This window comes from Coregonus lavaretus (assembly GCF_964263955.1).
Source record: "Coregonus lavaretus genome assembly, contig: HAP1_SCAFFOLD_7094, whole genome shotgun sequence".
NCBI lineage: Eukaryota > Metazoa > Chordata > Actinopteri > Salmoniformes > Salmonidae > Coregonus > Coregonus lavaretus.
In genome coordinates, this window is record NW_028156149.1 from 9,848 (window position 1) to 25,334 (window position 15,487).

General features: G+C 46.1%; 1 protein-coding gene across 1 annotated transcript; it reads left to right on the top strand.

Moving 5' to 3' along the window:
• Positions 1-459: 459 nt before the first annotated feature.
• Positions 460-15,109, top strand: LOC311126734 (protein O-mannosyl-transferase TMTC2-like; the record flags this gene model as incomplete). The annotated part of the gene is made up of 7 exons (XM_084200724.1): positions 460-1,363; positions 1,680-1,794; positions 4,580-4,665; positions 5,823-6,007; positions 6,380-6,458; positions 8,962-9,083; positions 15,028-15,109. Coding segments are annotated over 7 exons (1,573 nt in total), but the record flags the coding sequence as incomplete, so codon positions are not given.
• Between the last annotated feature and the right edge of the window lie 378 nt (positions 15,110-15,487).

A 15,487-nucleotide genomic window follows, 5' to 3' on the forward strand; every position in this document is an offset into this window, starting at 1 on the left:
TTCTGGCCATTGTAGATACTTTTTTTTAGAGGACTTGCCAATAATACACAGAGCACTTGGCTGTGTCAATTGCGCATGAACACGGCTTGTGCCCTGGGCAGCTTTTGCAAAAACATTCCTACCATTTCATTCCTCATTTCTATTCTTGACCTTTCACATGGTCGAGATTAAAATTAAAATTCTCACTGATGTACAGTATATGAATACACACCAAATCAACCAAAACCAGTAGCTTCTGTGTTAAAGAAAATATCTACAACTATGTCTAGTAGATTTGACTTAGTATCAGCCCAGTAAACAATTGATAGTTACCAATGCATTCCCAGAACGCTAGCAGGAACGTTTTGAGAATGCTAAAATGGCAATTTTTCTCAAAGTTCCCTGAACGTTTGACAGAAGTTCCAGGGTAGTTCCCATAACATTCCTATAATGTTTTCTAATGTTTTCTCTCTCCTACAGAAGAGGAACACCACTATACTGCTGAGTCTGAGTGTGTTGGTCTCCTGGGGCGTGCTTCTCCTGGCTGCTCGTCTCTACTGGATGGGTAACAAGCCCCCCAACTTCTCCAACTCCGACAACCCGGCGGCCGACTCTCCGCACCTCCTCACGCGAACTCTGACCTTCCTCTACCTGCCCGCCGCCAATGCCTGGCTCCTCCTATGCCCTGACCAGCTCAGCTTCGATTGGTCCATGGATGCTCTACCGCTAATCAAGACCTTTGTTGATTGGAGGAACCTTCACACCGTGGCCTTCTATGCTGGATTATCTCTCCTGGCTTGGTTTGGCCTCCGTAGCAGTAGCAGCCCTGCCTCCAAGGCCAAGGAGACCAATGGGAAAGCTCACTTGGCGAACGGGAAGGCCCTCACCAACGGGCACAGCTACCATCCTCCAGATGGCAACCACAACAACCACAAGATAAACTCAGAGCAGGGCTCTCCAAAGACCAATGGGAAAACCACCCTCAACGGGAATGGGTTCACCAAACCCTACCACTGTTCCCCTCGGACCACCCACCCCTCCCTCCCCTCATTTGCCACCCTCCCCTCCACGGAGAACGTGGTGGTCTTCTCCCTGGGCCTACTCTCGCTGCCCTTCCTCCCGGCCACAAACCTGTTCTTCTACGTGGGCTTCGTGGTGGCCGAGCGGCTGCTGTACATACCCAGCATGGGCTTCTGTCTGCTGGTGGCGGTGGGGGCCCGAGCGCTGTACGTTAGGCTGAGGACCAGGGGCCCCAGGGTCGTGCTACTGGGTCTGTTCGCGGGCCTGGTGCTGCTGTACGGCATCAAGACGCTGCTGAGGAACAGGGACTGGAGCAACGAGGAGATGCTCTACAAGTCAGGGATCAGTGTTAACCCCGCTAAAGGTAGAGTGGAGGAGGCTGTTGACTAACCAACACATTCTGGAATATGGGCCTTTGGTTTGGTACTTTAGTCCCACTGGGATAGATTTAGGCCTGAGAATTACATCACTCTCATGTAGATTAGAACATTTTTCAGTATTTAATTATTCTAGGTCCAGGACTAGGCTTAATCTATGGCTGTGAAACTAATAAAGAACAAAGTATATGTAATAAATGATTTGTAATCTTTCCTCATAAATGCAAAACTTGCCAAACCTCAAGATCTTTCCATTACACAATACCAGTATGCCCTTGACTGACACCTGTCTTTCTTTGTTAGCATGGGGCAACCTGGGAAACGTCCTGAAGAACCAGGGCAAGATGGCCGAGGCAGAGAGGGCGTACCGGAATGCCCTGTACTACCGGGGAAACATGGCTGACATGCTGTATAATCTGTGAGTGTGAAACGTGTCATCTCTGCCTCTCTCCACTACCTCAACGAGTATGAAGGACCATGAGAGCTGTCATCCATTAGTACTGCTTAGACAGAGAGAGAGAGAGAGAGAGAGAGAGAGAGAGAGAGAGAGAGAGAGAGAGAGAGAGAGAGAGAGAGAGAGAGAGAGAGAGAGAGAGAGAGAGAGAGAGAGAGAGAGAGAGAGAGAGAGAGAGAGAGAGAGAGAGAGAGAGAGAGAGAGAGAGAGAGAGAGAGAGAGAGAGAGAGAGAGAGAGAGAGAGAGAGAGAGAGAGAGAGAGAGAGAGAGAGAGAGAGAGAGAGGGAGAGGGAGAGGGAGAGGGAGAGGGAGAGAGAATTCACAAAATGGGACAAACACCAAATTGAGACTCTGCATGCAGAATTAGGCCGATACCCGCTAATTATCAAATTCCAGAAAAGAGCCGTTAAATTCTAGAACCACTTAAAGGGAAGCGATTCCCAAACCTTCCATAACAAAGCCAAGAGAGATGAACCTGGAGAAGAGTCCCCTAAGCAAGCTGGTCCTGGACAACAACAACAGGACAACAACAACAACACAATTAGACCCAACCAAATCATGAGAAAACAAAAAGAGAATTACTTGACACATTGGAAAGAATTAACAAAAAAACTGAGCAAACTAGAATGCTATTTGGCCCTAAACAGAGAAAGAAGAAAAGGGCAACCAGTGAAGAACAAACACCATGTAAATACAACCCATATGTATGTTTATTTATTTTCCCATTTGTACTTTAACTATTTGCACATTGTTACAACACTGTATATATACACTGCTCAAAAAAATTAAGGGAACACTTAAACAACACAATGTAACTCCAAGTCAATCACACTTCTGTGAAATCAAACTGTCCACTTAGGAAGCAACACTGATTGACAATACATTTCACATGCTGTTGTGCAAATGGAATAGACAACAGGTGGAAATTATAGGCAATTAGCAAGACACCCCCAATAAAGGACTGGTTTTGCAGGTGGTGACCACAGACCACTTCTCAGTTCCTATGCTTCCTGGCTGATGTTTTGGTCACTTTTGAATGCTGGCGGTGCTTTCACTCTAGTGGTAGCATGAGACGGAGTCTACAACCCACACAAGTGGCTCAGGTAGTGCAGCTCATCCAGGATGGCACATCAATGCGAGCTGTGGCAAGAAGGTTTGCTGTGTCTGTCAGCGTAGTGTCCAGAGCATGGAGGCGCTACCAGGAGACAGGTCAGTACATCAGGAGACGTGGAGGAGGCCGTAGGAGGGCAACAACCCAGCAGCAGGACTGCTACCTACGCCTTTGTGCAAGGAGGAGCAGGAGGAGCACTGCCAGAGCCCTGCAAAATGACCTCCAGCAGGCCACAAATGTGCATGTGTCTGCTCAAACGGTCAGAAACAGACTCCATGAGGGCCCGACGTCCACAGGTGGGGGTTGTGCTTACAGCCCAACACCGTGCAGGACGTTTGGCATTTGCCAGAGAACACCAAGATTGGCAAATTCGCCACTGGCGCCCTGTGCTCTTCACAGATGAAAGCAGGTTCACACTGAGCACGTGACAGACGTGACAGAGTCTGGAGACGCCGTGGAGAACGTTCTGCTGCCTGCAACATCCTCCAGCATGACCGGTTTGGCGGTGGGTCAGTCATGGTGTGGGGTGGCATTTCTTTTGGGGGCCGTGTGCTCGCCAGAGGTAGCCTGACTGCCATTAGGTACCGAGATGAGATCCTCAGACCCCTTGTGAGACCATATGCTGGTGCGGTTGGCCCTGGGTTCCTCCTAATGCAAGACAATGCTAGACCTCATGTGGCTGGAGTGTGTCAGCAGTTCCTGCAAGAGGAAGGCATTGATGCTATGGACTGGCCCGCCCGTTCCCCAGACCTGAATCCAATTGAGCACATCTGGGACGTCATGTCTCGCTCCATCCACCAACGCCACGTTGCACCACAGACTGTCCAGGAGTTGGCGGATGCTTTAGTCCAGGTCTGGGAGGAGATCCCTCAGAAGACCATCCGCCACCTCATCAGGAGCATGCCCAGGCGTTGTAGGGAGGTCATACAGGCACGTGGAGGCCACACACACTACTGAGCCTCATTTTGACTTGTTTTAAGGACATTACATCAAAGTTGGATCAGCCTGTAGTGTGGTTTTCCACTTTAATTTTGAGGGTGACTCCAAATCCAGACCTCCATGGGTTGATACATTTGATTTCCATTGATAATTTTTGTGTGATTTTGTTGTCAGCACATTCAACTATGTAAAGAAAAAAGTATTTAATAAGATTATTTCATTAATTCAGATCTAGGATGTGTTATTTTAGTGTTCCCTTTATTTTTTTGAGCAGTGTACATAATGACATTTGAATTGTCTTTATTCTTTTGGAACTTCTGAGTGTAATGTTTACTGTTAATATTTATTGTTTATTTTACTTTTGTTTACTATCTACTTCACTTGCTTTGGCAACGTTAACATACATCTCCCATGCCAATAAAGCCCCTAAATTGAAATTGAATTGAATTGAGAGAGAGAGAGAGGAAATGGGTTGTTGTATCCCCAGAGGGTTATCCCCTGTTCCCCTTGACAGTGATTTCATTAATCATGATTTGTTTTTTTCTCCTGTCACTTATCACTGTCTAATGTTAGGCTGCAATTAGATTTAAAACCAAAACAGTCAGAGTTGCCACATGGTTTCCCTGATTGCCCTGTAGACCCCTCTCTCCTCTTTGTCATTCTACCATAACTCAGGACCTGTCCTCTTCTTTCCACCAGGGGTTTGCTGCTACAAGAGAACCACAGGTCCTCAGAGGCAATGCATTACTATAAGCTGGCCATTGGGAGCAGGCCAACTCTGGCGTGTAAGTATTGCTAAGAGGCCATTTCCTAAAATGACGTATTGCGGGGCTGAAGTGATTGCGATCGGGGCCGGTCGGTGGAGATGAGAGGAGCTGATACGTGACCTGTCTAATGGGTTGTCTCTGGCTTTGTTTAATCTAATTAAATTCATTGAATGTTACATTCAGGTTTAAATCACGGCCCAGTGTTAATGCTGAAATAGTCGTTCTGTATGCGTCTGTCTGGCCCATTTCAGAGCCCATTTCAGAGGCCTATCGGACCGTTTCAGCCGACAGTCTAATGGAAGTAAATCTCACTCTTGACTGCTCGCGTATGTAATGCGTAGACATATTTCACTGTATCAGACCCTAGCAGAGGACGGGGAAAGCAGGGGATTTAGGTTGCATGAGTTAGTTAGTTCATTCCTCAATTTTTCTCATCAACCTCTCTTTCAACCTCTCTGCACTCTACCCACACACTCACACATACTACACTGACACTCCAACACACACACACACACACACACACACACAAACACATACACACACTCACACACTACATACACTCACACGCACAAAACACAAGCATATTGACGCCACACACACACACACATTACACATAGACACACTTTTACACTCTTCACATGCACTGCTCTGTTTATTATCTATCCTGATTGCATAGTCACTTTTACCCCTACCTACATGTACAGATTACCTCAATTACCTCAACTACCTCATACCCCTGCACATTGACTGGGTACCGGTACTCCTTGTATTCAGCCTCGTTATTGGTATTTTATTTTGTTACTATTTCCCTTTTTTCTTCTTCTTATTTGCAAAACAAAAGAAGTTCCTATATTTTAACTCTGCATTGTTGGGAAATGGCATGTAAGTAAGCGTTTCAAGGTAAAGTCTACACCTGTTGTATTCGGCGCAGTGACAAATAAGATGTGATTTGTTTTTTCCTCTTTCCCTAAACCTTTTCCCTGCTTTTATCTATCCCCTCTGTTTCTCAATTTCTACCCCCACCCCCCCCCCTGCTCTAATCCTCCTCCTCTGCCCCCTCTCTTCCCCCTTTTCTCATCCTCTGCCTTCTCTTTCCCTCATTCCTCTTCCTCCATCCTCCCTTTCCCCCTCTGTCCCTCCTCCGCCCCCTCTCTCCCCCTCTCGTCACCCCACAGCGGCCTACTTGAACACGGGCATCATCCTGATGAACCAGGGCGGTCTGGAGGAGGCCAAGAGGACCTTTGTAACCTGCGCTGAGATCCCAGACGAGAACCTGAAGGACCCCCACACCCACAAGAGCTCCGTCACCAGCTGCCTGTACAACCTGGGCAAGCTGCTCCACGAGCAGGGCCTGCAGGAGGTATGCTACTACAGTACAGTGGGGCCAGGGCAGTGGCTGAGACGTAGAAATGCAATGGATAGAATGTATACAGCGAATGTAGATCGATAGCATACTGTGGTAGTGTACTTGCACTCTCAAGTTTCCGGAGACTAGCTGTCTGAAAACTTGCTTTAGCTTGCGGCCTTGGCTTTATATAAGCTCAGAAACTGCTTAAATTAACTAACTCTTCATCTATGACAAAAGGACTCAGAGACAACTAAAGACTCATTATATTCATGAAGCCCTTTTCATTAGACAGTGAGGAAGAGGCTTTGTGGATGGTAACACTGATGAAACACACTATGACTAACTGCCCTCTCCCCTCCCCCTCCTCCTCCCCATCTATGACAGGAGGCTCTGTCTGTCTATAAAGAAGCGGTGCAGAAGATGCCTAGGCAGTTTGCACCTCAGAGTCTCTACAACATGATGGGTGAGCAGGAAACCATTTATTTTTTCACAAATATTTTTATTGGATTTTCCCCCCAGCTCTAGTCAGCAAGTTCGATACATATGGCACTTTACGAAACAAACACAGTTCATACATTCTCATAGATCAGGGGTACTCAACTCTTAACTCAACTCTTACCCTACGAGGTCCAGAGCCTGCTAGTTTTCTGTTCTACCTGATAATTAATTGCACACACCTGGTGTCCCAGGTCTAAATCAGTCCCTGATTAGAGGGGAACAATTAAAAAATGCAGTGGAACTGTCTCTGAGGTCCAGAGTTGAGTTTGTATTGTTAACATCCTAGAATATGGGAAAGGGAAGGAAGGAGTAAAGGTGAGCATTTCCTAAAGATGGACATATGTTCAAGCATCCCCCGGACACAGACCAAGCTCAGCCACGGGCTGAAAAGCCCAATTAAAGTTTCCAGTTAAAGTGCTTCCCAGCCCAGGGCCAGGACCAATTCATGTCCGTGAGACCTTCTGTTTCCTACCCCAGCTCATCATATCACTCTCCACTCTACCATCACTCTACCCTAGATCACTCTTCACTCTACCATCACTCTGCCCTAGATCACTCTCCACTCTACCATCACTCTACCCTAGATCACTCTTCACTCTACCATCACTCTACCCTAGATCACTCTTCACTCTACCATCACTCTACCCTAGATCACTCTTCACTCTACCATCACTCTACCCTAGATCACTCTTCACTCTACCATCACTCTACCCTAGATCACTCTTCACTCTACCCTAGATCACTCTCCACTCTACCATCACTCTACCCTAGATCACTCTTCACTCTACCATCACTGTCTAGCACAGTGTTCTGCAGGGCTGACAGTCAGGAATTGAAATGGAATTGACAGGTATCTCTGGTATTCTGTTCAAGAGGGAGCAACTAATTCATCCTCTGAGCTAGATTTAGTTTGACAGTCTATCTGGAGCCATGTCAGGCTTTTGACTTAGCCAATTACTGAAGGTGAAAAGCCGGGTAGTGACAACAGCTTCGCCACGGGACGGGGAAGACATGGCACAGGGAGACGACTTTAATCATTCAAATATCCTTCTTAATTCCCACCTATCATATATGATAATTCTCCTCATCTTTGATTCATGTAACGGAGGAATATGTGTTTAGAATGACTCATTCTAGTGGTAGTAGAACCACCTGCTTAAGGTCTTCAGTTTCCAAAACAAAAAAAGAGGTTTCTCAATATTATCTCCAAGAAATGAGGCTATTTGATGTGCTTTAAGCCGATAACATTGGTTTATTTTTATTTAACCTTTATTTAACTAGGTTTAATTCCATTCCAACACCACAGCTCCTTGTCAAAACGAACTGATGTGGATGTGGTGTAGGAGTCAGGCGCAGGACACAGAGGCTTCGTCCAACAGACTTTACTAGTCAAAGGTGACAAAAATACAATACACGGCCTCGAAAACAAACAGAGGCGAGCGATTACGCAAACTGTGCGTAAAAACACCAAACAAACAGACAGAGCGAAAACTCGCAGCTCCTATAGACAGGCAGACAATAACACACAACACAAGACTAACCAAACGAGAAACTTATAGGAGACATAATTAACCAAACAGGAAACAGGTGTACACAATCAGACAAAACCAAACAGATATCGAAAACATCAAACGGTGATAGCTAATACTCCGGGGACGACGACCGCCGAAACCTGCCCGAACAAGGAGGAGGAGCAGCCTCGGCCGAAACCGTGACACTCCTAAATATGTATGCAGTCCTAATGTAGATGTGTAACGAAGGGAATTCAAACTAAGCTGGCTATAATAAGTCATGTCCCATGTTGTGTTATTCTAACACTAATTACATTATTAGAAGCCCTTCCTGATTGCATGGTTGAGATTGCCGTGCCGTGTCGGCAACATTCTTGGGATGACGCATGGTGCGGGCCTGAGAAGAGGGAGAATGTTTGTTCAGGTGAGAGGGGGGCTGTCATCTGGGCCCTGGGGACCGGCGCTCATTGCGCTGGGATAAGATCTGGGATTCTCACGGCTTTGAGAACAGAGACATTCTGTTCTGAAACTGGTCACGTTCCAACTGAAATTGGTGTCAGGGGATTAATTTAACGGAGGAATATTTATTTTTATTGGTGGAATGACGTGTGTTTTTAGGAATGGAGGGCTGGAAATGGGTCGGGCTCCATGTGTCTTGTTATCAGCCGTGCACCTGTTGGAGATCTATTATAACACTCTTATCTATTCATCAGTCACTGGGAAGCACTGGAACATTTCATCATTCATATCATAAGTCCCATTTAGATAGAAACGTCTGTCACAAAACTCATCATACTACAATATGTCTCTAAAACTTTGTCTTCCTCTTATTATAAAGTGGCAGAGAAGGTGTTGAGGTTATGGTTCTGTCTATCACCTCTGACCTCTGAATGTTGACCCCTCATACTGTAGGAGAGGCTGTATCGCCCCTGACCTATGACCTTTGACCCCTAACAGGAGAGGCCTACATGAAGCTGAATAGGCTGGAGGAGGCGGGGCACTGGTACAGGGAGTCGCTGAGGGCCAAGCCGGATCACATCCCCGCCCACTTGACCTACGGGAAACTCCTGTCCATCATTGTAAGTCCCTCCTCTACTACTAACCTCTATATGTCACTAGGGATGTGCTCAGTTAGCAAAAGAGAGTAGTCACACACACTGTGTTTTATTTGCAGTGTGTTTAAAAATAGATATAATTGTGACTTAGTATTGATTCCGTGCTCTTTTAAGGATCCTATTCTGGATGTTCCATGTTCAACCTTTGATATTGAACACTGCAGTGTTGAGGATGAGCTTAAAGATTGAATCCGCAGTAGGGGGAAACAGAGCCACTGTCCACCCCACAGCCATTGTTATTATTTTTGTTTTGTTGACAAGCAGAGGTGAGGAGCGTCGCGCATCCCAAAAAAAATCAGTACATATGCTGCTGTTCTATCACGCATGCAATGATGTCTGAGGGGAAAAACAGTGCTAGTTGTTTACAGTAACTTCTTTGTTGTTGTAATATTACAAATGGACATGGCTGTTTCACCTTTAAGGATTACAGTTTAAAGTAACAATTTCACTGTAATGTTTACACCTGTTGTATCCTGTGCACATGACTTGATTTGAAGCTGGCTGTTGCTTCTCACATTGAAAAGGTTTAAAATATTACGAACGGTTTCCTTACAATTCTGAGTTTTATCAAAAAAATATTTAAGAAAATACACAGACTTAAAACAGGCAGAGTTAAAATGGCTAAAACAAAGATGAAAGTCAAATGAATAGGAGGTATAAAATTAGCAAAAACTCTGCTCCCTCACATGATCCTTGTCTTCCCGGAAATATATGGACACTACCGGTAAGTTTTAGAACACCAACTCATTCAAAAATATATATATTTTTTTACATCAAAACTATGAACTAACACATATGGAATCATGTAGTAACCCAAAAAGTGTTAAACAAATCAAAATATATTTTATATTTGAGATTCTTCAAATAGCCACCCTTTGACTTGATGACAGCTTTGCACACTCTTGGCATTCTCTCAACCAGCTTCACCTGGAATGCTTTTCCAACAGTCTTGAAGGAGTTCCCACATATGCTGAGCACTTGTTGGCTGCTTTTCCTTCACTCTCTGTTGAAATGATCAGTCTATAATTTTAATGGTAGGTTTATTTGAACAGTGAGAGACAGAATAACAACAAAAAAATCCAGAAAAACACATGTCAAAAATGTTATAAATTGATTTGTATTTTAATCAGGGAAATAAGTATTTGACCCCCTCTCAATCAGAAAGATTTCTGGCTCCCAGGTGTCTTTTATACAGGTAACAAACTGAGATTAGGAGCACTCCCTTTAAGAGTGTGCTCCTAATCTCAGCTCGTTACCTGTATAAAAGACACCTGTCCACAGAAGCAATCACCTCTCCACCATGGCCAAGACCAAAGAGCTCTCCAAGGATGTCAGGGACAAGATTGTAGACCTACACAAGGCTGGAATGGGCTACAAGACCATCGCCAATCAGCTTGGTGAGAAGGTGACAACAGTTGGTGCGATTATTCGCAAATGGAAGAAACACAAAATAACTGTCAATCTCCCTCGGCCTGGGGCTCCATGCAAGATCTCACCTTGTGGAGTTGCAATGATCATGAGAACGGTGAGGAATCAGCCCAGAACTACACGGGAGGATCTTGTCAATGATCTCAAGGCAGCTGGGACCATAGTCACCAAGAAAACAATTGGTAACACACTACGCCGTGAAGGACTGAAATCCTGCAGCGCCCGCAAGGTCCCCCTGCTCAAGAAAGCACATATACAGGGCCGTCTGAAGTTTGCCAATGAACATCTGAATGATTCAGAGGAGAACTGGGTGAAAGTGTTGTGGTCAGATGAGACCAAAATGGAGCTCTTTGGCATCAACTCAACTCGCTGTGTTTGGAGGAGGAGGAATGCTGCCTATGACCCCAAGAACACCATCCCCACCATCAAACATGGAGGTGGAAACATTATGCTTTGGGGGTGTTTTTCTGCTAAGGGGACAGGACAACTTCACTGCATCAAAGGGACGATGGACGGGGCCATGTACCGTCAAATCTTGGGTGAGAACCTCCTTCCCTCAGCCAGGGCATTGAAAATGGGTCGTGGATGGATATTCCAGCATGACAATGACCCAAAACACACGGCCAAGGCAACAAAGGAGTGGCTCAAGAAGAAGCACATTAAGGTCCTGGAGTGGCCTAGCCAGTCTCCAGACCTTAATCCCATAGAAAATCTGTGGAGGGAGCTGAAGGTTCGAGTTGCCAAACATCAGCCTCGAAACCTTAATGACTTGGAGAAGATCTGCAAAGAGGAGTGGAACAAAATCCCTCCTGAGATGTGTGCAAACCTGGTGGCCAACTACAAGAAACGTCTGACCTCTGTGATTGCCAACAAGGGTTTTGCCACCAAGTACTAAGTCATGTTTTGCAGAGGGGTCAAATACTTATTTCCCTGATTTAAAATGCAAATCAATTTATAACATTTTTGACATGCGTTTTTCTGGATTTTTTTGTTGTTATTCTGTCTCTCACTGTTCATATAAACCTACCATTAAGCTTATAGACTGATCATGTCTTTGTCAGTGGGCAAACGTACAAAATCAGCAGGGGATCAAATACTTTTTTCCCTCACTGTAGCTACAACCTGCCTCTATTCTAATCCATTCACTTCACTCCTTGTCCTCCAGTGTCCTTCCTGACTGCCAACACAATCTCAAATAGGCTTTGGCTCACACAAAGCGTGATGAAACAAATAAACCTTTTATCTTGGTAGTAATCACAGTAGTTACGTATAGTTAGACCTAGGCCCGAGGGCTGATGAATATTGAGTTAGTTTGGGCCCGGCCAGTTCATCCCATTGATTTCTCAGTCTGAGCCAGAGGAGTTGTGATCATTGTAGAAAGCCTTGGAATTGATAGAACAAGGATGAGCTGCATGTTAAGCAGACAGCAGCCCAGAAGCCTTTTTGGAGTTATTATTGAACCTTGACGGGTAAATGAATGCTTTTGTCTTTGGTGGCCTAAAGGAAAAAGACACGTAGAATAATGGTATGCAAATGCTAGATGTATTTTTTTTTTATGTTAGGCTAATTGCAGTATTTTGAGATATTTGAGATGAAATAGCACAGAGACAAACTTCTGCCACTATAAACTTTGTTGTTACGATACCAAGGAGACAATATATTGAGGAGTCATTATTTTCTTAGGGTACAAGCTTAGAAAAACAGACCTGTCAAACTATCAGGCTCTCCACTGGATGTGTGGTTGTCGCAAGGTCACAGCCATAGGGAACGTATTTGTGGGGAGTCCTGTGTGTGTGTGTGCGTGTGCGTGCATGCACGCGTGTACGCTCACATGCGTGCGTGTGACTTTATTAAATGTGTGTGGGGTTTTGAAGTGCTCCAGCCACTCCCCCCCACTCCATCCACCTCTCTCATCCACTCCCCCCTCCTCCATCTCCTCCTCTCATCCACTCCCACTCCATCCACCTCTCTCATCCACTCCCCCCCCCCCCTCCATCCACTCCTCTCATCCACTCCCCCTCCATCCACCTCTCTCATCCACTCCCCCTCCATCCACCTCTCTCATCCACTCCCCCCTCCTCCATCCCCTCCTCTCATCCACTCCCCCTCCTCCCCCTCCATCCACCTCTCTCATCCACACTGTTGGAGAGAGAAAAACCAGTGCGTGACAACGTGTTCACAGCTGACTTGGGTTAGTTAGGAGGAGGTTATGGAGAGGAACCCTGTTAGAACCCACTGAACCAGTCCTGCTGAGCCCTTGTGAGGAGTTTGACCTTCTGTACTTCTCCTTTCACAGCCTGAGGTAACTGAGGTACTAGGAATTACTAGGAATCCACAGGCTAGAGGAGGTTTTGCTCTGCAGTGCCAACATCATCCATCCCATCTCTCCTTCTATCCTCCTTACTGATATCAGAGGGGTTACAGCTACAGCTGCACCCCTAGGGGTCCGGTCTGGGCTGAGGAAGGGTCTCGCTCCCAAACTCACTCATTTCCCCTTTTCCTAATCTGATTTGAGTTCCATTCCCCCAAACCCCCACCCCCAGTCGCCCCGGGTTCAGACCCGAGTCACCCCAGCGCAGCTGGACATCTGCTGGGTCCCCCAGGTCCCTACAACCGGGGCCCTGAGCCACGAGTGGCCCCTCATAACAGAGCTCTTCAACAACAGGAGATTGAGACACGACCAGACCCGGGACAATGGGCCGCCGGACAGGACTTAATGCAATTACCCCGCTTCCTTATTAAATCACTCAATCAGGGAGAGATTTTGGCCTGTCTTGCCACGGCGGAGCTACGTATTGATAATGCAGCAGGCTCATAAGGAGTCATAGTGTCAAACTCAAGTCCCGCCTCACCCTCTGTTTCACCCTGACGTGTACTGTAGTACAATATGTGACTTCACTGTTTCATTCATTGAGTCATTGTACTTTAATGGGGTTAGTGAGGTTGTATAGATTTGTGGGTCGTCCTTCGTTCAGTTTGGCTTTGAACTCTTCATTCACAGTAACCAGGTTAGAGTCTAGACTGAGGCTGCGTCTGACATGGCACCATATTCCCGAGACTTTTGACCATGGCCTTTCTTTAGGACACAGCTAGACATGACCAGAAGAGCCCTATTCCGCCCGGTAACCACCAGTTCCTCTCTCAGATCATCTCCCTTGGACATACATCACAGGAGAGTGTTGTCGCCAGGCGGATGAATACACAGTGCAGTGCAGAGTCCTGCCGTGTCCTGCCAAGAGCTAGGCACCGCTCTCTGTTGGAGGGCCTCTCTCCCGTTGCAGCATGGGAGAGTTGTGGTCGGCCAGCGCTGATGTGATTTACAAGCTCTGTGGCTGGCTACACTCGGAGCCGGCGCTAACGCTAACTGCTAAAACCCTCTGTGGCTGGCTACACTCAGAGCTGCCGGCGCTAACGCTAACCGCTAAAGCCCTCTGAGACCGACTACTCCCTCCCCAGACAGGCTCGAAAACGCTAGATAAGAGGAAAAAAGAGGGTCGGAGGAATGAAAAAACAATAACCTAGCGTTATTTCATGTACATTTAACATTACGCACCTCTCGCAATCCTCCAAATGCGATACTTCCGAGTCCATTGAAGGACCACAATATTTTGTTCAACAGTCTGACGCTGTGGCTGGGAAAATGCTTCATTGAGCAGAAAAGAAAGCCAGGTAAAATATCATATAAAGTCATCTGGACAATTGGTTATCTTCTTCTTCTTCTTTCATTTAGAACGAACGCGGGCATGAGAAATAGCTAATGAACCAAACCTAATATCCCCGGTCCACTTATTCTATTGCCAATATGGAAGCAATCAGTGCTGAAGCGTGAACAATGGGGGGGGGGGGGGGGGAAGGGACCGTACACAGAGGCAGCGATATCGCTTTCAGTTTGTTGCGCGGCTATAGTGCGATACACACTCTCTGACTGAGCAAAAGTTATAGTGTGACACACACACACACACACTCTCTGCTGCTGGGGGAAAAGGGGGTTTGGAGTGTTCTCTATGGACTACAGTTTCCTGGTTTACAGCTGAGGCCCAGCTACCACGTGTCAACTCATGCATGAAAGCGTAGGAAAATAATCCGTAGCAGATGCTAAGTAAACTCAGATGATTGTTGTTGCCCTGCAGTATATGGTGATTGTTTGAAACAACCTGGCACATTACGGGCATACGGAACGGTTGCTCAGATTTACTGCTGATTTCCCCGTCCGCATTTCGACTGTGAAATATTTGCTAAATCTCATTTACGTGGAGAGTGGGTGGTTTCTGATTTCTCCTGCATGTTCAATCTTCTACCATATGGCAACACGTCTGTTTTGGGTTTTGAGTAAATCTAATTGCAGCCGCACAATTACGCCCGTGCCAGAAATATGAACCACTGCGAGAGCTCGAACATCAGCTAAATCGCAATTAATGACTGAGGACGACTTGTAGCTGATCTACAGTAGCTAATCAAACGTTCCTGTTTTGTCTTCTAGGGGCAGAAGACTGAGGCAGAGAATTACTATCAAAGGGCCATTCAGCTGGACCCTTCCAAAGGAAACTGCTACATGCATTATGGTAAGTACCAGAACTATTATGTTCTCATATGAAGTACAGGCACAGACCTTCATTTGAGCCAGATTTTGCCAGAACAGGAACCGGCACCTCTCCGTTTGGGACTGTTTCGTTCCGGAACCTATTTGGCCGGTCCGGTACCTCTCATGGCATGAAAATTATTTGTCACTTTTTGCAATGTACAAATTCTAATAAAAGCGATCAAAGTTCATTCGAGTTGCCTCCCCCCAAAAAATTTGAAAAAGTCGTGCCTGATATTCTACTACTTGATTCAGGTTTACAGTATGGTTTGTACATCATTGTAACCTATGTTTGAGACCTATGTTTGAGACCAACTCGTGGCTGTGTGAGATGCGTGCCTGTATATCTCACAGAACTAGA